General features: G+C 35.6%; 1 protein-coding gene across 3 annotated transcripts in view; it reads left to right on the top strand.

Annotated features, from left to right (window-relative positions):
• Positions 1 to 23,218, top strand: part of LOC107085435 (serine/threonine-protein kinase BRSK2) — a 231,297-nt gene that overhangs the window by 151,335 nt on the left and 56,744 nt on the right. For all 3 annotated transcript variants that reach the window (XM_015375745.1, XM_015375743.1, XM_015375744.1), the window contains exons 3-4: positions 7,046 to 7,131; positions 11,231 to 11,371. In XM_015375745.1, the coding sequence (XP_015231231.1) occupies positions 7,046 to 7,131; positions 11,231 to 11,371 (227 nt within the window). The remainder of the gene's footprint in view (positions 1 to 7,045; positions 7,132 to 11,230; positions 11,372 to 23,218) is intronic.

The following is a 23,218-nucleotide window of genomic DNA, read 5'->3' as shown; positions in this document are numbered from 1 at the left end:
TTTATTTAGTCATCTGTCATCTCCTGCTAAACACTATGATCTAACCAGTCATTTGTTTGTGCATCCATTCAGTCCTTCAGGTGCAGGGCTATAATTTGGAGAATAAATTGTCTGACAATGGAGCTTTATTAATGTCGCTCTCATACTTTGAATCTGCAGAATATGCATTTGTAACTTGATTTATCAAGCTCATCCTAGGCAAACTCTACATCCATGTCTCTATGGTCCAAAATGTCTTGGCTTGCTTAATTATTCGGATTTCCTTTCATTGGAACTAAGAGTATCAAACTTTACTCTTGGTACATTAAAGGCAAGCAGGTACCATTCTCTGCAAACACCATGCTTGAACTTATCCATCAGTGCCAGATGGAAAAGAACGATTTGTTACTCCATAGAACATTGTTCCACTTCTTTATAGTCAAACCAACCCATTCTTAAATGTTTGTAGAGTAACATTTGACATGTCTAGATGCCTCTATGGTCATGGAATTGAATTGTAAAAACCCTATTTAATATAATTTAATGGCTTATGGAATGCCTCTAGCGAACCCCCAATTTCACTTTGATTCAGTTTATTCATATATCTCCAATTCACAACAGATGTTATCTCAAGGCACTTTACAGAGACAGTTTAACCAGATCATAGAGTCAAATTGATTCAGAGTTTTCTAAGGAAAACCAGTTGATTGCATGGATTCATTGACTCTTCAGCTATCCCAACCATGCTTGTAATGACAGTGGAGAGGAAAAACTCCCTTTTAACAAGAAGAAACCTTCAGCATTTTTAGTTAAACTTGAACTATTTAAAATATTTTAGTAAGAAAGAAAATAAATGCATCAAGATATAAAATAAATATAAAGTAGTAAAAAGTGTTCCACAAAGATGTTTTTCTTTTAAATGTAGCTTCAGTTACTGTTTTGAAAAGTTTCATATATACTGAGACAAAGGTCATATAATCCAGTGCCATTTAACTAAATAAATGACCCCTTTACCATACTGATAGTGTAAACGCTTAGGCCATTTTAATTTTTCTATTTTTCTTTTCTTTTTTTTTTTATTTACACTATACCTATAAGATCTGACTGCTTTAACACACTTTCTATGTACATGGTTTGTACATAAATCTTAAGAATATGAAAACAAAAAAAATGCTGAAAAAAGTCTTCACATTTAGGTCTGGTAGATTAAGCACTTGGATGTGGGAAATGTTCACTATATTGGGCTAATATTCCATTCATTGCCAATATGTGTGTCCTTCATTTATACAAATTCCAAAAAATGTAAATTCAAGAGAAGTCCTTTGTTAATTTATTATGTGTTTTTGAGACAAGCCATGTCGAAGTGAAGATACATTGAACTTGGGACTTGCCCAGGTTATAAATTCTGTACGTACTGTATTTGTTATACTAAAGCTGTGGTTACTCTAAAACAGGACTCATGCTTTCCCCCTTAATTAACTTTGTGTTGAGAGGTGACCCAAATTGGAAGCCTTACAAAACTTCAAGTTGTAAGCCCCAGTCAGCAAATTCTCTAACAAGCTCCTTTTATTCTCATAATCACCAAAATAACCAAGTTTTCCTCTCCATCACTGGATTTTGATAACGCTTTTACCCCTAAGCTTTCTCATTGAGAAATTCATAGAATAGAAAATCCCTTTATTTGTCCTACAATGGGGAAATAGTGTTACAGCCACAAAAGATTATAGCAAAGTGGTCACACAAATGTAGACCTTAGAAAATTAACAAAGTTAAAAAACAAAAACAGAAAAAACCAAAGACAATACTGTATTGTACAGTGTTTTTACAATACGAATAGAGAATAAATAATCAATTTACAGCTGTGCGCATTCTTACAGTAATGGATATGTGAAAATAGCAGCAACACCATAGATGTTAAATAATGACAGCAGCATGTTATTTAACTAAGACAGAAACTACAAAATCAGCATGAATGTAACAACTTTTTCAGGTTGTTGTGAACAGAATTATTAATAGAGATGTTGCTTAAAATTGTGGCCAATCCTTAAAAGAAGACAGAAGGCAAGAATGATAAAAGCGAAGGGCTGTTCAACTGACCACCTGTCCACCTGAGTGTGTGTGTGTGAGTGTGTGTATGCTGGTGTGTGAGAGAGTGATCGGTGCTCAAAGTCTGCTAATGAAGTGCTTTTGAGAAATGGTAGCTGAATAGCAGTGCCTACACTCACAGATGTGAAACTTAATGAGAAAGAGTCTGCTACATTCTGGTTACAGGCAAGGCAGAATATGGCCACCTGGAATGTAAAACTTTTGGAGGGGGTTGCTGTCTGTATGGGCAGCAATTACTCAGTCCTATGCATGGACAAGATGAACAATAATTTATTTCATTAACGAAAAATATTGTTTCTCCTTTTGCAATTAAAAGAAATTGAGTTTTCATTGTCTTTATAAAGGGTGGTGTGGAAATTACTGAAGGTTTATTTCAATGGTTTTGTTTCTAACATGAAAGAGAAAACCTGGTTTACAGATTTACATTAGTGAATTAATCAGCAGCTAATCTAATAAGAAGGTGATTTTAGAGCTAAACCCTTACACTGAGCCTTGTTTCCCCTATTTTAATTAACAAAAGGCTTTAAATGGGAATCTTAGGAAGCCAGCTGCCTGCTTTGAGGCATTTCAACAGCTCATCCCTTCCTGAGACCTGCTTAGCGTTAGTCTCTGTGCAGGGAACCCCACTGCTAGTCAGGCACCATGGGCTTGTTCTTAATAGCACACCTCCACCTAAGGTGACAAAGTAGCACAGTTTAGGCCTGTGGATAAAACTCATTAGTTTCTGGATTAGACCAAGCACTCTCATCCTACATTGTACTTCTTGGCACCGTTAATTATGCATTTAGCACTTTACCCCGTTAGTCAAGATGGATATGCTTTTTTTTCTCACCTGCGACTTTTGGGGCTTTACACACACTGTTCTAGACTTTTTTTTATATAAATGATTACTCAGCAGGGCGCATGGTCAACCAACTGTGAGATGGGAGCATGACTGAAGGAGGAGAATGGGGGGGGAAAAAAACTTGTGAGGTCAAATCAGACAGGTCTACATGCAGGGGTAAAAGTGTTGAAAGGAAGATAAGAGATTATATTCTGATCAGAGCATTGGGAAACTATGCATAGCTCTTTTTTTATTGTATTTTTTTTTTAGTTTGTCATGTTATAACACTAATTTTAAATTCATTGTAGTGGGATATCAATAGTAGTGTGATATATTGATGCAAAATTATGCATAATTGTGGTAGGTTGTGGTATAACATGGGCTAGTCTACCTAAGACCATTTTAAATTACTAACAGATCTTGCAAGAGTGGATAATGAGCTTGTCAGTGATGCAAAACTTGTGGAAATCAAAAAAAGAATTGAAGAAAATATACAAAAACAATTAAATCAGATCTTGAAGTCAGAGTGGAAAAAGTTTTCGACCTAAGGAAAACCAGTTGATAGCATTGATTGAGTCATTGACTGGCTAGACACACTCCTCCAGAATGAGCATATGGTGACAGTAGATAATAAATTGCATTTTGTTTTTGACCACTATAGCAATGTATGCAGTGACAGTGGACCGGAAATGTTCTTTTTTGACAGGAAGAAAAATCAAGCAGTAAACTGGTCTTTTTTCAAGAGGTCTTCTGCAAAGGCTGACTGGGGTTCCAAGGAGAAACATATAAAAGGAAAGCTCTAAGCCAGTTTTAATGGCAAAGGGATTAAAGAGAGTGCTTACAGTTATCATTGGCTAACTGTGTTTCCTTTTCCATGAAATAGTTTCCCTCAGAGTTGAGGAGTCATCCTTGCATCTCCTCCTCCATATTAAAAGTAGTAATGCATACGGTACTCCTTCACTGCAGTCAGTTGCTGCCTCTTCTTGGCCCACCACATCATCAGTGTCATTATGTATAGCATAGGCTAAGCAGTTAGCTTAGCCAAGATGAAGCTATTATGATGAAAACCCATAGAGAACAAAAAGTTAGGGACTGAACTAACAAATACTGCACAATAGGAAAATAGATATGGAATGAAGCAGAATGATAAAAAGTGGTCCTTATGTCCTCCAGCAGCCTAAGCCTATATCAGCAAAACTAAAGAGACAGCTGAGGAAAACCTGCCTACTGTTTAATCCATTTGAACTTGATCAAGAAAATGCAGCCCAGGCCGCAGACTGGCCGCAGCAGCAAGCTTCCAGCGGGGATTTCCAGCACTGCCTCCCAGTGGTATGCTGGATGTCTGGAGCTCCAAACAAGTGTTGCATATTTATGCAGGATCATAATCCTGATGAAGTGACTGCACATATGATATTTCTCACTTAAAGATGTGTCAGAAATTTTTTTCCAACTCATCAAATCATATAGAGCCAAGCTGCTCTTTAGCATGTAGCTACAGAATAGAGCAGATAAACAACCAGAGTGCAGAGCGTCAAAGGGGTCAAAGGAACTTGATCACAGTTGACCATCCACGTTTGGCGTTTAAGCGTTTTTGACACCCAAAAATTCTTCGGTGTGAATGCAGGTTTAGCATGTGTATGCTCATGGTGTGTGAAAAGACTGCTCGAAAAAAGAAATCAGTTCACATTAATAAAGGGTTATATGTTGTAACGGTTAAATGAGAGCAATATTTTGCCACATTTTGTTTACAAAATCCAAGTAAAAAGCATGGCTTGCTTAAAATAGGCTACGTGATTGGTCGACAGCACAACACTTGCTCAGTGTTGTGTATTGTCTTTTAGGCAACCTGCCAACGTTGCAGGTAGATGGACAGTGTTCAAAATTGTGCATGAGTACACAAGTAATGGTTTTCTGTTAATAAATTCTCCTACCTGAGCTGTCTATATCTCCTCTATAGTTTCTATGGTCTGAACAAACATTTACACCCGTAGTGAGATGTCTTCAGTGATTTTCTTTTCTGTACAGTTATTCAGTGCAACATAAAATCTTAGTTTACTATCACTTAGTCAACTCAAGAACTATGATGTCTTTTTCATTCAAATAAGAGACTCAAGCATAGATACTCATCATGCGTTCATTGTTTGAATATAGCTTCAACTTGCTCCAAAAGATTCTGTCACGTGTCGAATGCAGCTGGAAGACTTAATGAGACAGGCCTCAATATAACAAAAAATATTGTAGCAGGTTTCATTTTACGCTCCATGATCTCATTGCTCTCCTTATTTAGAGTTTTATGATTTGTTTTCATTTAGGAAAAAATAATTAATCCAATATCTTAGATGGTTTCCCAAACTTTAACTACTTTCTCAAACAGTTTCACATTTATTTTTGGGAAATAGATGTAGTTATACCTTGCAGGTTTCTTAAAACCTTTAATTTCTTACTCATCTTTTGTGACGTTGATGACAATTGTTATCCTTGTGAGAAAAAAAAATCTGAGTAAGAGATGAAATACATCTAGAGATGAGAAAATGCTAAAGCATCAAAAAATTGTGAAATTAATAAGGCAAGTTCTTTTTTTTTTCATGCCAAGAAAACGGAAACTTAGTTAGCCAACTAATCAGAGTTTGCCTGCATTTCAATGAAATGTTCACAGAAATCATACACAGTGAGATTGACATAAAAGTAACATGAAAGCTGTCGGAGACATCATAAAATAGACTTTGATGAAATCAAGTTAAAACATAGAACACTTAAACTCGCACAGCTCTTTGATCTACTTCTTTGTCAGAAAAAGTTAGAATCCGAGTGGTGATGGGAAATGTAAAGGAAAAGGGTGAGCAGATAACATGGAAGAGAGCAGGATTGCTGAGGAATAACTTCGCCTTCTGTCAAACTGGTTTCCCGCGCTGATTTTCAATGTCAGCTGTACTAGCCGACAACTCTCTCTAGACATGCTGACATAACGCCATACTGATCAGCTCCATTATGGTGAATTTCTGTTCTCAAAGTGAACTGAAACTGTCTCTCAGAAGTTAGTCTTTCAGAGTCAACTTTTAGCTTGTCCTGACTTTTTCTGTCTTTGTATGAACAATCAATATGTCAGACACTTGTGGAATAAAGCAGCTACTGAAGCAGTTGTCTGGACATTTTACACTCCTTTGCACCCCCGGGCTGCACACTTGGATGCATAGTAATACCATATTATGATGGGATGCTCTCTGCAGCACAGTGTAAACAAGCTGGCTCTTATACAAGAAAGAATACCACTAGAATATAATGACTATACAACATAAACAGAACCTTAAAAAATACCAGGGTATTTGTCATTTTAATCAATTTTATTGTTTTATTTGTTATCTATATATATATACACACTGTAGAGAGAAAAAATTGTAGAAAGATTGAAAAAGCCAAGTAGGGAACAGCAAACCTTTGAAAAAGAATGTCCTGCTCAGATGAGTAACAATAAAAGTTTAGGCTTACATTAACGTTATGTAAATTGGACTGTTGGGATGTAGAAAATGTTAAGAAGCGGGTGTAAAAACATTTGCATTCCTCTATAGCAGGGGTCACCAACCACATTGTGTGCCCTCAGTCTTCTGAAAATAGAAGTTTGAAATTGTATTTTATTCTGTTGCTCTTCTTTTTTAATCATTTATAGAGCATTTCAAAATAAAAATGTCAAAACTAAAAGAAACAATAAAATGTGTTGATAATGTACGAAGTTCAGGTGAATGCTGACCCTTACAGTCCATAGGGTCTGTATTGGTAGCCCTTCCTATGACTCTTTACCCTTGAAGTACCCTTGAAGGGGCCCTCAGCCTTAAAATGTTTGGAGACCCCTGCTTTATAGTTTCCATGTTTATTAAGGAACCCTCTTTTTCCTGTGTTTGCCATTAGCTTATAATCTAAATGTTTTAAATTTGGTAGAAGTCAGTGCTTAGTGCTTGACCTTTACAAATGACTCCTGGCTGACCTTAAGATGGACCCATTTATCAGACCTCATCTCATAAAGTTAAAGAAAGGAGATTTATTGTTTGTTTTGTTATTTATAAGAGTGATGTAGATTTTGCAGTTATCTTTTTCCTTTTTTCTTATCCCTCTGTACTGTATCTTTTTCTCTTTCTCTTGCAGGTGGAGCGAGAAATAGCTATTTTGAAGCTCATAGAACACCCACACGTTTTAAAGCTACATGATGTCTATGAAAATAAAAAATACTTGTAAGTATGAACTATTGATGGTCCAGTTTGATACATGGCATCTGCAAGTGATTTTGATATGAATGGTATCTTTTTAAGCTGTTGAATATTTTTTTTTACAAAAAAATGTCTATTAGGATTTTGTACAGGGTTTCATCACAATTAGGACAAATCTAGCAAACTATGGAGTTTTAAGTATTTTCCTTGTCCCCGTTGGAATGACAAATAGAAATAAAATAGTTCTGTATATAAAGGAATCAGATTTAAATCTAACTGTTCCTCCATCCTTCCCTCCATCATCCTTACTGTATGTTCATCTATCCATCCACCATTCATCCATTTTTTTGTCCACCCAGGCAGCCTTCCATGTTTCTGTCTTTTTGATATTCCCTTTTATTCAAATCTGTGTTTACAGGTTCCATGTTTGAATCCTGACCTCTATTACAATGTCTATGCACTCACTCTTCCTGGCATTTGTCTATCATCCATTCAGATGTCCAACCATCTATCCATTTTTCCTTTTTCCCTCTGTCTTGCAGTCTTTTGTGTTACGCTTAACTGTCCACGCTTAACTGTCTGCTGTTAAACCTATACGTATCAAGCTTATACTTAAAAAATGAGCTAAATATCGATCTTGTCTTTAAATCTCAGTCTGATAAAATGAATAAGCTTGACATCCGCTTCAAAGTGTCTCTGTGTACATCCTATTCACTGTTAAAGGTATTACTCTCAGGTGGTCTTTAGGAAACGGTGATTTTAATGCAGCAGATCATCTTATGATTGCAGGGCAACTGGGACTGCCTTCGAGGGTCTGGATGCTCCATTAGTACTAGCATTGAGCATTTATTTGGTCATGCACACCAGGGGACTGTTAATAGCAAGGGGGGAAGTCTCTGTAATACAAACCCCATGATGTGCTTATCAGTGCCAAAACCACTGCATTAAGAAACATTAGCTATGCAGAGTTGGCTGCAGCAGCTGTGTTTACATACTGATGCTCAATATATTAACTAAGTTTAACAGCGGTGAGTGACAGGCCATCCGTTTTCTAGTAGACCTCCTGATCTACAGAGGATTGCCTGTCAACTAAATCCGTTTACTCTTTATCTTCAACTTATTGGCCATGTAAGTTATTGGGCGTGCAGAATAGTGCCTGTCATCCTTTTTAAATGATATAGAAAGCAGAAAATTAGAATTCAAGACCAGTAACTGGATTATTAAAATCACATCTTGTGCCCATTGCTTCATCACTTTTGACAGACGGTCACTAGTTACATCACAGAAGACAAATTGCTTTAAATGTTATTAATATGCGGGACTGGAACGCATAAACTCGTATCACTAATGTGATTTTCCTCCTCACACGGTTCAGATTCCGGTCCGGATATCACCACTTGAAAGCCGTTAATTGATAGGCATATAGCATGTTTGGTTTTAGCACTCCCAGAGCTTAAAAGATTTATTATATTTACTGGCACATATCCTGCAACGAGTTGTTAAAACTAATGTGGTGTTTATGTATATGAGAGGTGGAGAGAATTTGATACCTTGCTCACCAATAACTTATTTATAGGCTGAATGAATAAACAGATTATGATGCAGACATAAATTATGCTTTTAAGAATAAAAATGCTCGCAAGTCGGACTGCAGCACATATACAGGATTTGTGTGCGTCACCTTAAGTTTATTCCAGTTTTGGTTCTGTTGAGATTGCGTGACAAAATTTTGGCTTCATGTTGACTTTATTTTGTTAATTAAAAACATTTAAAAATTCCAGATATTTGTGTACTCGTCTTTTTATATTTTTTAGGTAAACACAAAGATATGAAACTTATCCAAACTGAATCTAGTATGTTGGAGGATAGCTGCAAATTGAATGTCGCCTTCCTTTTTTTATTTTGATAGTGCAGCTTTGTTGCCTCAGAAAATTTTTCTTATTAAAAATGTCTCTCTTTAGTCACATAGAACCAATATATGTATTTAGTTCTATTTCTAAGGAGATTTAAGAAAAAAAACATTTAGGTTATACTAATAGTAAAATGCTGTTTACTGCGATTGTAATTAAAAGCTTTAAGAAAAATTTAGCTCGTTTAGTTTGGCCTAGATTAGTTTTCAAACTATGGTGGCTTCAGGGCTGCATATGAGTTTTGATCAATAGATAGTTTTCTTTTGCACCTCCTAAACATGAAGACTTTTGTTGACAAAAATTTAGATCTTGTCTAAAATGAAGCTTTCCAGGATAGAGATAAAAAAATGTAAGTATGTTTTTATTCCGTTAACTCGATATGGAAATGATTAAATAAATAAATAAATGATGTATCAAACAATAAACTTATTTTTATCTCAATAATGTTGATGCCTCAAAAAAATATGTTAATGTTTTTTTTCTAAATTTGAAAGACTGTTGATGGACTGGGCAACATGTTTCCACTCTTCAGAGAGGATGTAAACAGGATAACAACTTGCAACTAACCCCTATTAAATACTATTCCATATTGGATACCGGTCTATAAAGTTCAAGGCTTAATTATTTAGTTCTGTGTTTCAAGAAATCGGTTCAAGGTAGTTGGAGCTGTTTGTATGAACATTGAAGTGATCAGGAGTCCCAATTTAATGTATGTTTGTTTTGATGCATATTGCACATTTCTGTTAATGCAATTAACCTAATTTCCCTACTGAAATAGTACTATCCACCAGTTGCAGTATATGACACATAGTAAACGCAAAAAAAAAAAAAAACTGATCCAAGCAGCCAAATATTTAAAAATAAATATAATAAGTGATATGGGGTACCCTAACCTTCTCATGTGACCGTATATTGAAAACAGACACAATCTATTAATCAATGACAATTTGATCATTTGCAAAGGCAATTAATGTATCCTGATGGTTGCATGGGAACAAATTGCATTGTTTTACTGTTTTTCAATTTCTGTTTAAATTAGAGCTAAAACAATTAATCGAATTAATCATGATTCATCGATTATTAAGATAATCATCAACTAATTTAGTAATTGATTAATAGTTAACTGGAGTATAGAGACTCTAAAACATGCCTTTATTTGACAGATCGACCCATTTAGAGCAGTTATTGTAACAAAATTGTAAAAAAAATAACTAAAAATTTAACATTTTGCATTTAAGAAAAAAAAACATATTCAACTGTCAATATGCTCCAGCCAGAACTTTAGTTTCACCTGCTGTAAAAAAAAAGGCTTCTTTAGGGAATCTTTGGCTATCGACTATTAATCGATGAATCGAAAAAATAATCAACAGATTAATTGATTTGCAAAATAATCATTTATTGCAGCCCTAGTTTTGATTAACATTGTCAAAAGTAAATGTCATACAGTAAGTTCCAGAGGGATCACTCCTGCCAGACCTTGGCTTTGGAGAGACCATGTTCTATAGCCAATGCAGTCTGCTGCAGCATATGGTAATCTCTAAAACTGAAATGATGGATGTGCATTTGGTATTTTGTCAAGATGATTGCTGCTACAAAAAAAAAGGAAAAGAAAAGGAGTTTAACCTTTTTGGATTCCAACCTGTACTTGTTATGGATAAAAGTACTTTAGGTACAAGAAATATGAGCAGAGCAGAACCAGAGGCCAGCTGGATTTCAACCCGGATATATAGCTTTGTTCTCAGGTCAGTGGAGATATATCTCCCTCCTGTCCCCTTGGTGCTGCAGAGCATGGCTGAGCTATATATTCAGGATGACAGACTGGCTCTGTAAAAGTCCGACCACACAGACTAAAAGACTACAGTACCTCATCAGCAACTGTATGAAAAAAAAAGTGGCAGGGGCATGTATCCTTGTAAATGTAAAATATGATGACACCACTATTTATGTAGCAAAAGTGTCAAAGCATGAGAATTACACATATTTGGAAAATAGTGCTACTGAAAAGTCATGTTGCATCAGATTTGAATACTTTTTGAGGTTTTCAGTTTTATTTATTTTTTGCAGCTCTTTCAACGGAATTTAAAATAAAAGTGTTTATAACTTGAGTTTCTCTTTCTGGCTTTCTGGAACTATGTTTTTGACTTTGGTTTCTTTCTGAATTTTCTTGTTTTTGGTTTCTTTCTGAATTTTCTTGTTTTTTTTTTTTGTTTCAGGTACCTTGTGCTAGAACATGTATCTGGTGGTGAACTGTTTGACTACTTGGTGAAGAAGGGCAGATTAACACCAAAAGAGGCCAGAAAATTCTTCAGACAAATCATGTCTGCCCTGGATTTTTGCCACAGTCATTCAATATGGTAAGTGCTTCAATCTTTGTATCTGAGGGAATGCACAGCAGCGCAGCATAAAATAGTTTGCTAGAATTGTTGAAATTATATTTATACAGAAGCTCATCTCAGTATCTGTATCTGGGAACTAATTCTTTTGGTTATGACCATAGTTGAAAGTAGGAACGTGGACCAACTGATGAATTGAGAGCTTTGGCTTTGCTCTCTCCTCACTAAAGTACTTTGCAGCTTCCCCATCAAATATCAAAGCCCTCTTTATGTCCACAAAGTACTTGCGGACCCCTTTAGGCTATATACCCTCTTCAGGGCATACAGTAGATACAGTATTTTGCATCTGGGCAAAATTCAACATATCTTTAGATACCAAAAATAATCTAGCTGAATGTATTAAGTCTTCTTTAGTCCTTTCAAAAAGGTTAAAAAACAATCCACAGGACTTTGTTTCCAAGTTGGAAAACATTTCGCTTCCCATCCAGGAAGCTTTTTCTTTCAAATGTCAGAAAGAGTGTCTAGTTCGAGGCTTTATAGAGTGGACCAAAAACAAAACCTTGTTTTGACTTAGAAAACATGCAAATCGAATCGGACGAACAGGTCCGCACCTTAGGAATGGGCGGTCGTTTGGGTTCTTTGTTAGCCTGCAATACCGAAGCCTGTCTATGTCTCTGAAAGGGGGGGTTGTTAGAGGGAATTGTTGGCCCGACTGAAACAGGCGAGGTGTTTTGTTCCCCTTTATAGGGATGGGGTTGCAATGATGGCGGGAAGGAATCAAGTCTATCGCTACATTGTAGGTTTTTGAAAGCTGAAATCTGAGTCCGACCCCTCTGTTTTGTCCACCCCTTCTTTTTAATCTTTTGTTACTTTGGAGGAGTTGCAGAGATCCACAACTCAGCTAATCTGTTAATTCAAATGGTTAACTTCAAAAGGCTAACTAATACTACTTATACAGCACCTTTCTAAGTGCAGAGACCCGACCAAAGTGCTTTACACAACATTCATCCAAACTCACACACAGATGGTGGTAAGCTACATTGTAGCCACAGCTGCCCTGGGGAAGCAAGGCTGCCGTACAAAGGCGCCTCCGGGCCCTCTGGCTACCATCAGAAGGCAATGCAGGTGAAATATCTTGCCCAAGGACACAATAACACTGGGGCTTGAACCAAGAGCCCTTCGGTTGCAGGGCAAACTCCTTCATTCAGAGGCAGTCATCCTAATTCATTAGAGAAATGCTTTATTACTCCCAAAGGGAAATTAAATGCTGTAGTAAGTCATTAGTTTTCTGTTTTGTTTGTTTGTTTTTTTTTTTTCATCAAGTTGTTGTTGTTGTTGAATGCAGGAAGAAAGCCCTTATTGAAGCCCTGATTGCTGTAATTCATATGGGGAAAAAAATGCAAATAAAGAACGATGTACTTTGTTTGCATGAGAACTATATATATATATATATATATATATATATATATATATTGTCTTGCATGCAAAACCCCTTGTTGCAGAACAATGTCATATCACTCTGAACACCCCTCGAAGGACCTTTGTGGAGGCTGCAACAGCAGCATCATGCTAAGGGATCACTCTTTTCATTACTGATAGGAAAGCTGGTCAGATTTGGTATAAAGATGGATTTTGATAAGTGCAGGGTCAGTCTATAAGAAAATAACTTAGAGGTTTTTCAATGCATGAAACTGGGATAAAGGTACAGTACAACTTCAAGCACAAAAACAACCCTTAAAATACATCCAAAACTAGCAGAGTTGTTTAGAACTTGCTACATTCACGTGCTACAGTATATCTTTGGTAAACTACAGAACCATTTAAATCTGTGAGAAATTTTAAAGATCGATGTACAAAGGTGGCCTTTAGCAAAGCTGGGGTTTTACCCAAAGGAAAATGGACTCAAGTAATTTCAGGAATTAATTCTGCAAAGACACAGATTTTTCCTGAAGCGAGTTTGCATTCCATTCGTTTGGAAATGCTGTAAACTAATAAAACTTGTGATTTCATCAATTTAATTTCCCTTTGGGTTCAACAAGTGTTGATGTGTGAATTAAAATAGAAAATAAGCATCAAGAAAACCTCTTTGTAAGGTACCAATAAACATGTCTCTAGAAGTGAAATACTCACACTCCTCGATGTCAGAAAACGGAACACATTCCTTTTTTATTGAGCAGATTAATATAAGCGGACTGCTTAGATATGAACTCTTAATTATTGTTTTATAGCTGATGAATCTCTTTAGATGTTTTCCTTCTGCGTTCTAATGTACTTTGTTGTTTTTGTTCTAATCTGACACCCAGTGTTCAGCCTCAGGGGGCAATTTAAATGTTTACTACTTAGTATACCAGAGGCAATCATACATACTTCAAAAATCAAAAAATTCAGCAGGGAGTGAATTAGCGAGTCGTGCCAGTCTATTTTTTTTATTTTATTTTTTTGAAAGAATATGTGTACAATGTATTTATGATCAAGTCTTTGTTGGAGGACAAATGTTATAACTCCTTAACTCAGTAAATAAGGAACAGAAACATGATTTACTGGAACAAGGTGGAGAAATTTAAGAATAAAAAGATTAAAAAATACATAATAAAAGTGCATAAAGAGAACTAATTGATTAGAGAATTTCTGCTCTACTAAAAATAGATATATGCTATATAATTAATTTTTTTTATGCAAATTAAACATTGTGCTATGCTTTTTTTTAAAAAACTACTGACTGACAAAAGCTGCCAAATTAAGGATAGTTTATAAAGTACTTCTAAAAGTGTTATAATCCCAGAGTTAAGACTGGGATAAATATATTTTTTTTTAAAAAGAAAATACCAGATTTTTAAAGCTATAGAAAATTTCACAGCTACTGTTAACTGCTTGTCAATTTGCTAACAAAAATAACTTTTTTCCACCCTTAGACAGATTATACTGTTGATAAATAGTATATTTTCATGTACTGTAAAATAATTGCTACAGAGATTAAGGGTGTTTATGTATTGCAAATCAAGTTATTGCCTCAACATCAGGACAAAATAATTGTAACTTTAATAATCAACATCACATTATATATATATATATATATATATATATATATATATATATATATATATATAGCAAAGGCAAATAGAAATGTAGAAACAGTGAAATCTATTAATTTTATACTAATTTGAATAACGTGTACACTTTAAAGGTACGTATAGTGGAGGATGTTCATTTTTCCAGGTGGATCATTAAAATAACTGATCCTGCTAATTGTCAATCATTCTGTTGATATGTTTATGTAAGGCTGTCTTATGTGCTCGTATGCATTTTCACTAAGCAGTGGTGAGTCTGACATGGTGGAAAAATTGTAAATCTTCTTTTGGAAAGTAAGCTTGTATGAGCGATGGAAACAATAACTTTTAAAAAGAGTGTGCATTAGGAGAAATGGGCTTGTACAGTACATGCTCTCGCTCACGTTTGATAGTAGTACCCTCTCGGGAGCGGGTACAGGTATTTTTTTAAGTGGAGAGGGCGGGTCATTTCAAAAATTCATGAAAATCCTCCACTAAACCTTTATTAATGTCAGTATCTTTCAATGGTATTCTACATTTTCCTTTGTGGACCTTTATGTAATATGTGTTTAGATACATGCCTGCTGTTCCCAAGGATCCCTTAGGACATTTAATGCTTTTTACATAATGAGATATCTTTTATATGGTAATCTCAATGTTGCAATGGTAATCTGACTGTTGAAAAGTATGAAATAGATTTTAATGCAATGGAATGTGGATCTCAGATGAAGGGACAAAACTTTTTTTTTCTATTTATGTTGAAAGAAGAAGTTTGGCTTTCAGTCTGACTCCCTTATGTATATAAAGGAGTAAAGGACAGATCTACCTGCTTTCCTATTAAATCTTCAAAATTGATCAACCTGAATAATTTGAGAGGATCATTAAAAAGAAACCTTTTTTAAAAGCTGAGATTAGTCACTCAACAAGAGTATGCACAAAATAGAGAATAATGTGAAGTTTTAACATTCTCTATCATAGGAGACATGACTCTCACTTTATATTGTGTAATAAAACCGGCCTGCTGATTCTGCAAAGTGCCGTTTGGACACTAAAATGCTTTTAGGAGGAAGTAGCACACATGTTTTAGTGTTGCCTCAGAGGTGAATGGATTGGTTTTTGTTCAAAACCTTTCTCTTAGCTTTCCGGATTCTTCTGGTCAAGTGTGTTCTTTCATTCCTCTCAGACTAAAATCCATTAAGTGATTTGTTTATCTGACCTTTCTCACTGATCAGTTTTGATATGAAATATACTACAATCCCTTGGCTTCTATTTTTATCTATTATATTAAACTTATTTGGGTAAGTTGAGTTAATAAGCGAGCATATCAATGCATAAAAAATTCTTGCATCTTAAGTTGTTTGATACACAAGAATAAAACTGAATACCAAAGATGGCAGAAATAGTAAGCTTAATTTTAAGCCATGGATAGTAAGAGATGTAAGAGATTCCTGTTTTTACTATTTAAGGCTTGCTTTGGCTGTGAATTAGACCTTTATGTTACAGTGCTTCATCTAGCAACATTTTTGTTTATAAATCCTCTGATGGGAAAAATAAAAAAAGGACACTATTGTGTGAAAACTAACTCCCTCCTGCATGACTGTCCAGTTGCATGAAAATTTCTAATAGGGAAGCATTACTTGAACAGTGCTGTATCCGTTTGTTGCATGAAAGTAAGAGACTGATCCAAAACTATTGTTAGCAACTAAATCCCCCATTTTACCCCTGCATGCAAAAATGTGCCTGTGGTTGCATTCCATCAGTTCTGGTCCACAAGTATTTTCTTCTTCTCATACAGTATAAGGAGATCATATAAAAATGTTTTTTATTTGTTTTTGATTTTTAGCTTGAATCACCTCCGATTTAAAATCCCCATCAACCGCACAATGGAATTTTCAAGTTTTTAAAGTATAAACATTTTTATTTTATTTTTAGAACACCATGAAGAATAAATTATATCAGGGTATTTTGTCTTCTTGACAACATTATTGGGAATAATGGCACTAACTTACATAAAATACGATCCAACTGTCAATGTATTATGTAACTAATAAAATTTTCTGTAATACAAACGTTCGTCTTCATAAATACCCTTTAACTAGTATGTTTTTATAGATCTTTGAACAATATTTACATGTCATTGGCTCAGATAAAATAATTTTAATTGTGTTAGAAACATTATCCCAGCAATAAACATTTGAATTTGTTGTTTGAAACGTTCAACTGATAGAAAATAGATTGTGTTGAATTCTGTAAGCGTAAAAATAACATAATTTGTTCGCAACTGGGAACGGAGGAGAAATGTTCTAGCGAACGGAATTAAAATTAGAAGTCTTTTATCAGCCTGTGCAAATAATGCCTGATAATAACTGAGAAGAACAGATTAGGCCAATTAGTGGAAAGCATCTGGGACTGACAGTGAGTCCATGCACACACATAAATGATCACAGCTCTTTTATAGCCAGACTCACCAGAATATTTATCTCTCTTGATTTACCTTGGTGCAGTTTGCCCAGCCTTAGCTCTTCAAATCCCCTAACTAACAGTCTTAGAAAATGATGCCTTGTGAATTTATCATGAGAAGGATAATTTAGGTGAGTTGAGTAACCCACTCAACCTCCTTCCTTCCTCAATTACGAGCAAACAGAAATACCGCCAGAATCAGCTCTCATCCCCTTCCTTCCATGCCTTCCTAATGAGATCCCAGCGCCCCCCTCCCCCCTCCACACACAACTTAAAAAAAAAATTCAGCAATCATTCCTTCCATTTTTGAGTGTTTGCGCAAAGGACCTATGTAGGCCATTAGAAGTGCTCTGCTTTTTCTGTGACTCACCATCAGGATAAGGCATGTGAGGGGAAAGTGGGTGGCTGGGTGGGGATCTGGGGGAGAGGGTTGTCACACATGCCTCTAAACAATCCATTTCTGCACACCTCCCACTCTTTCTTCTTGCTTCTTACTTCCGTTCTCCTCCCACGTTTGATCCCCAAATATCTCTCTTGGGCAAGATGGATTCAGATTCATATGCGTCTGAAAAAGAATGCAGAAAGAAAGCACTGTTATGACTCAGCTTGCACTCTTGTTCAGAGAGACTGCTTTGCACATGGAGGAAAAGAAAAAGACAGGAGGGAAAACATGTGCGTAAGGATCCGTGGCTTAAAGAAATGCATAATTATTCCTGAAGCTGTGGAAATTATTAATGTATTTTCTGTTTCTCTGTATTATGCTAAAAAAATAGCTTCTTTTTTTCAGTAACTCTTACATAAATACTATAGGCCATGGCAAAACCTGAAACAGTGGACTCTGCAATGATGTCAAACTTGTGAAAATCAAGACTTAAGGAAGATATCATATGACCATTTGAATGTTGGTACTCTCCTTGGTAGGAGAAATCAGTCCATGATGCCAAGCTCACTCTGAATGCAGTGCAGCTGCTGTCCAGAACTTGATGTGAGCATGTTAAAAAGACCTGGTCCAACAGTCTCATGTTGTGAGTTACTTTCTACTGTTTCTCTGATTTTCTTTAGCTTCAAATCACTATGTTGGGGTCTGTTACGTCCCCTGGCTGGTACTAAGAGATATAAGGGACCATCATAAATTTAGACAATGAATCAAGGAGTCAAAATGGCATTTAAAGAGGTTTATTCTGACATTCTTTAAAAGAAAGTTTCTGTAAAGAGTGGTAAAAGCTTCTAGGAAATGTGTCTAAGTGCACATAACAGTCAGTAAGTACTGGTTACCAATCTTTGTCCTTGGCAATGGACCAACACGGTACACAATGACATGATCAAACGGCTCACCAAGTACTGGTATAGGATGAGGAGGAGCAACTGGAACAGGCTGGTTTTGGCTTTCCTTCAACTGTCCACAACAACATGTCCACGTTTATGACAATTGAAGCATTCCATTTCAGTCCTTGAAACAAAAGTTTTTTGTAGGCTTCGAGGATAATTCCTTGAGGGAGCTTCTCTTGTGTAAACTTCACATTTCTGCCTAAACACATATGCTTCTTTAAATGTTTAAACTTTCCGTTCATTTGGATACATAACCATGCTTTCAGACAGGCCATTTTCAAATTCTTTCAGCAATGTTAGTTTACTTAAAGCCCTGTAATCAGGAACTGTACTTGCTGAAATTCATTTGTCAAAAAGAGTTGCTTTTTCCCTGAGAAAACTCCACAAAAGACTGATTTGCTGCTCTTCTGTGGTTACAGAAGTGTTGTCTATATGCTTCTTGAGCAAGCAAGCAAGGATAGCAGACTTTACTACATCATAATTTAAACTTTCTTCCAGAGGCAAAGCAGAACAGACTTGAGTTTTTTTTATACCAACTTACACTGCAACAGCAAGGGGCAAGCCTCCCTTGGCCAGTGCAATGAAGCTGCAACACGTTCAAAAACAATGGAATATGTATCAACTTCTGATTCGTGAAATGGAGGTACCAACACAATGATTTTACCTGCATCAAAAGCACCTGGGTTTTCAGGTGAGCCAATTTTTCCACCAACAGCAGATGAATATATAGAACTGGAATAAGTATGGCAGTTTCAGGCTGTATGAAGGTTCTTGAAGTTTGAGCATGTAACTCCAGTTGGCACAGCTTGACCTCCCTTTCGATCTGCAGCCCAAGCTTCAACTTTTTCAGCCTCAAAACGTTTTCTGTGTCTGCTTCCGACTCCAACCTATGGAGTTCAAGCTCTGCCTAACGATATTGGGCTTTATCTTGAGCCTCCATTTTTAATGTTGCCATACGTACCTTAATTAATGCTTCCTGTTTTGAAGAAGGACTTGAGTTCACCACAGAAGATGAGACATCAGAACAGAAGTTCCCAACCTTTAACTGATCCTCAGCAACAGACTTCTGTCCTTCCTCTATAGGTATCAGTCTCTCATTAGGAGTTAACAGGAACTTGTAAAAACAAGGTAAATCAGAAACAAAAAGCAATCCTTCTTTCACCAACTTGTTTGAACAACAGATTTCACCTCTTTTTTTTTCACCATTTGTTTCATTACATTCAACTCAAAGTGTACTGCTATAGAAAACAGATCTTGTTTTCTACAAATATTTACTTCCTCACAAGTAGGAGGAAAGGAGCCAAATACACACACACAAAAAAAACAAACTAAAAAACATTCCCCGTCTAGTAACTGGGTGGACAGGATTAAATCCCGGACAAGCCCCTAATTTATCTTGGTCAAGGGACCAAAATAAACTTAGACGGGGTTTAAAGTGGAGTGTATATTTTATCCTTTGATGGGGTGTGGTTGATTTTTATTTAATTCTTTATTTTTGGTTAATTTTGTTTAAAATTGTTGGATTTTAGGGTAAAATGCCTGTCATATTCTAATGATGGGCGGGGCTTCAGGGTAAACTGTATGGTGATTTGTCGTATTGCTTTGCTTACCGTTATGCTAAGCAATACCTGCTCATGGCAGGGACGGAATATTGGGATTGCTGTGTAGTGTGTGTTATTAATACTAAATAATATGTAATAAAAGTAAGTGCTTAGTAATATTTGGAGGTAGTGTCTGATTACAGGGCACTAGCCTGATATCAGATAAGTGAGTGATGTGATGTTCAGCATGCTGTAGTAGTGTTCTTAAATAGAGAGTCTGGTTGAAGACCTCTAAACAAGTTTTTTTTCTCCTGTTAAAAGCAATTTTTTAAATTAATGAAGCTAGTGGCTGATTACAGGCCATCCACTCGAATCCAAGTAAGATGAATGATGGAAAGCTCACTCTAGTGGTGGTGTTCTAGAGTCTGGTTGCAGATATAGAGGAAAGTTGAAAACTAATACTGGCACGTACTTGGCTCTTTGTTAAGCTAGAGACAGATAAAGGTTCCTAGTTTCAAAGTAAATAAACTAAATGTTACACTCATGATACTTATTAGTAAAAAAGTCATACTTTGATTTAAAAACAAAATTACATGCTTCGTTCAAGACCAGTCAGAGGTGATACTAAATTCATTAAACTTTTTATTGATCTTACATTCAAGAAATTTACCTCTGCTTTTAACCCATCCACTTTGGGAGCAGTGGGCTGACATCATTGGGAGCCCGGGTAGCAGTGTGGGGTTAAGGGTTTTGCTCAGGGACCCAGAGTGGAAGTGTGTGGGATTGGGGCTCGGAGTCCGAACCTCAGGATTCCGAGCTCTATGACCTAACTACTAGGCCGCGACTCCTTCAAAAGATACAAAATCAGTGTTAACATATCTGGAACTCCATGGTTGAAAAAATTTAGACGAAAAAGGACTCCAAAAATGCTCCACAGGCAGACAGACACTTTTAATTCCAAAATTCCTGCAGAAATTAGACATGTTGTAGCAATATTGGTCCATATGGATGTGTTTACATGATACAGTTTCTGCAGATATGGTGGCTGCACATTATAGAAATCCCACATTTTGTTTAATTTAATTGTGATAGAAATCTTTTGGAATTAAATCTAACTGTGGTGTAGCTCATCTGTATATGGAGAAATAAGCTATGGTTTTTCAACGATTTCAAGCTAATAGGAATGGATTCCAATAAAATACTCCCACACCATTACAGCACCACCTGTGCCACTCTTTTTCTTGAAAACATTGATAGTCTTTCCTCTTTAGGTTCAATGTTTTTTTCTGAGGCACATTCCCTTTTTGATGTGGTGTTGTACTTAACAAATTGTATTTACCAAATCTAGATACCTAGATTTGTTGAGGTCCTGCCATGTAATTGGCTGATTTGCTATTTGTTTGACAAGCAATCAATGTGTACCAACCTAAGTGTCTGGGAAGAGTTTAATCTAATTAAAGCTGACAAATGACTATTATTATTTATGGAAAGGTATCCTGTTTGTAATGTGTGATTACACTGACTTATTTAACATGGCTGCTTGCACCTCCACTTAGATTCATACCTTTAATATTTAATAATACATTTCCTTCAGAGATGCCCTTCAGAACATTCAATTTCACCTTAGAAAAGGGAAACATTTCTTTGATTTAAAATCACTTCTTTGTTTCTGCTGCAGTACCCACTCTTAAGCCATTCCACCAGAGAAATGAAATGCTGGAATTAATGTAGATATCAAAGAGTGACTTTAACATTCTTGGATCTGTTAAATTCCAATTCAATAAGAAGTGGCACTAGAGGTCAGTTTTGATTAAATGCTTGCATATCATTCATCTCTATTTTGCTTCTTGCTATCTTCTTATAATCCAGATTTTCAGCAGATCGAAAAGAAACTTGGGTAAAACTTTCTAATTATGTCACATTCTGAAGAAACTTTGCAGTTTGGAAATTTATTGTGATTACATCCATGAAGTGATATCCCAATCACAATTTTCAAAGATGCCATTAAAAGGAACTTAATATTATGCATTTACTGATTTTTTTTTTTAACATTCTTTTGTAAATACGTTATTATGAAGTTAACATTTACATTAACATTTTACAGATACTATAAGCAAATACTCCTATTAGTAAAGCTATAACTACCTAAAGCTCATAGATTCAAGACCTCATGTAGCACAACTGATTTAATTGGTTTATGAGTTAGATGACTTTTATTGTCATTTTGTATGCACAGTGTATACAAAACGAAATTTTGTTTTGTACAGCTTTTCAGACAGTTAATGAACACTTCCATTCGATAAAGTGCAGCACTGATCACTATGAATAGTGTTTATTCACTGTCTTTTTTCAAACACAAGTACATTTTCAGAGAGGATTTCTTCTTCTAATATGCCAGTTCAAATGTTTAGGTATAACTTGAAATTTGAGAAGTTATCATTTAACTAAAATGGAATAGAAATTGTGACTGGGTTTAGAAAAGACCTGAAAGTTTTAAGGATAACTGAGACAATAGTTTGGTTAATGGTCTATGAATAAGGAAAGCATATTTAAGTGATGGGGTAGATATACTTTAGTGGTACAGGACTAGGTAGATGAAGAGAAAGAGGAAGCACAAAATACATAAAATCACAAGTGGAAATATTGCTAAGTACCATAGACAGCAAGATAACATTGAAAAAGATATCAAATTTTGTAACCAAACTAATTATTGTATAAAAAATATTTAGCTACTTTTAGAGTCTGCTTTCTCCATTGATGACTTCTATTAAAGGTCTGAAACTGCTTAAGATTTTTATTATCTGTGGCAACCCTTCTGTGCTCTTCTGGCAGCTTGTTTATTTGTTCTGCCTTGAGGGTCTGTTGCTCATCCTATCATCTCCTGTCAAACTTCTGCGGATTTAGAGAAAATGCAAGGTTGCACACAAAGATTTGGCACAATAAAATAAATGTTTTTTTTTACTGTAATCCCACTTTGTAGTCACTGCATTACATGCAACAATACACAACTGGTTCAGTGCTGTTCAGCATTTAAAAAGAATAAATAGGAATATGTATACAACAAATTAAACACAGAAAGCTTCTACAGTCAGTCAAGGAAAATTAGTTTTTCTCTGGTTAATAGTCCTGTATAAATTGTTGACTTCTTATTAGATGGATAGTAATTTTGAAAGATTTTATTGAAAGAATAAAAGATAAATTGAAGTTGCTGCCTACTTCAAAATTCCTCTAAGTTTAAATGTAAGATTTTAGACTGACTGCTGGTTATACTGTTTATAGATATGGTATTCTTTAGAAAAAAAGAGAAAAAAAAACATACATCCTTGTATTAACTTAACTACATCTTCATTTTGAGAACATGTGTTATACGTATTTTTGATAACTGTAGTTTGCTTAAAAGGAAACTTAAAGCTACAGTGTGTAATAATTACAGGGATATACAGTCAGAAATGTAATATATTATACATAACTATGTTATTTATCATCATCTA

This window comes from Cyprinodon variegatus, unplaced genomic scaffold (genome assembly GCF_000732505.1).
Source record: "Cyprinodon variegatus isolate N-32 unplaced genomic scaffold, C_variegatus-1.0 Scaffold124, whole genome shotgun sequence".
Lineage (NCBI taxonomy): Eukaryota > Metazoa > Chordata > Actinopteri > Cyprinodontiformes > Cyprinodontidae > Cyprinodon > Cyprinodon variegatus.
This window is presented reverse-complemented; position numbering and strand designations above follow the sequence as displayed.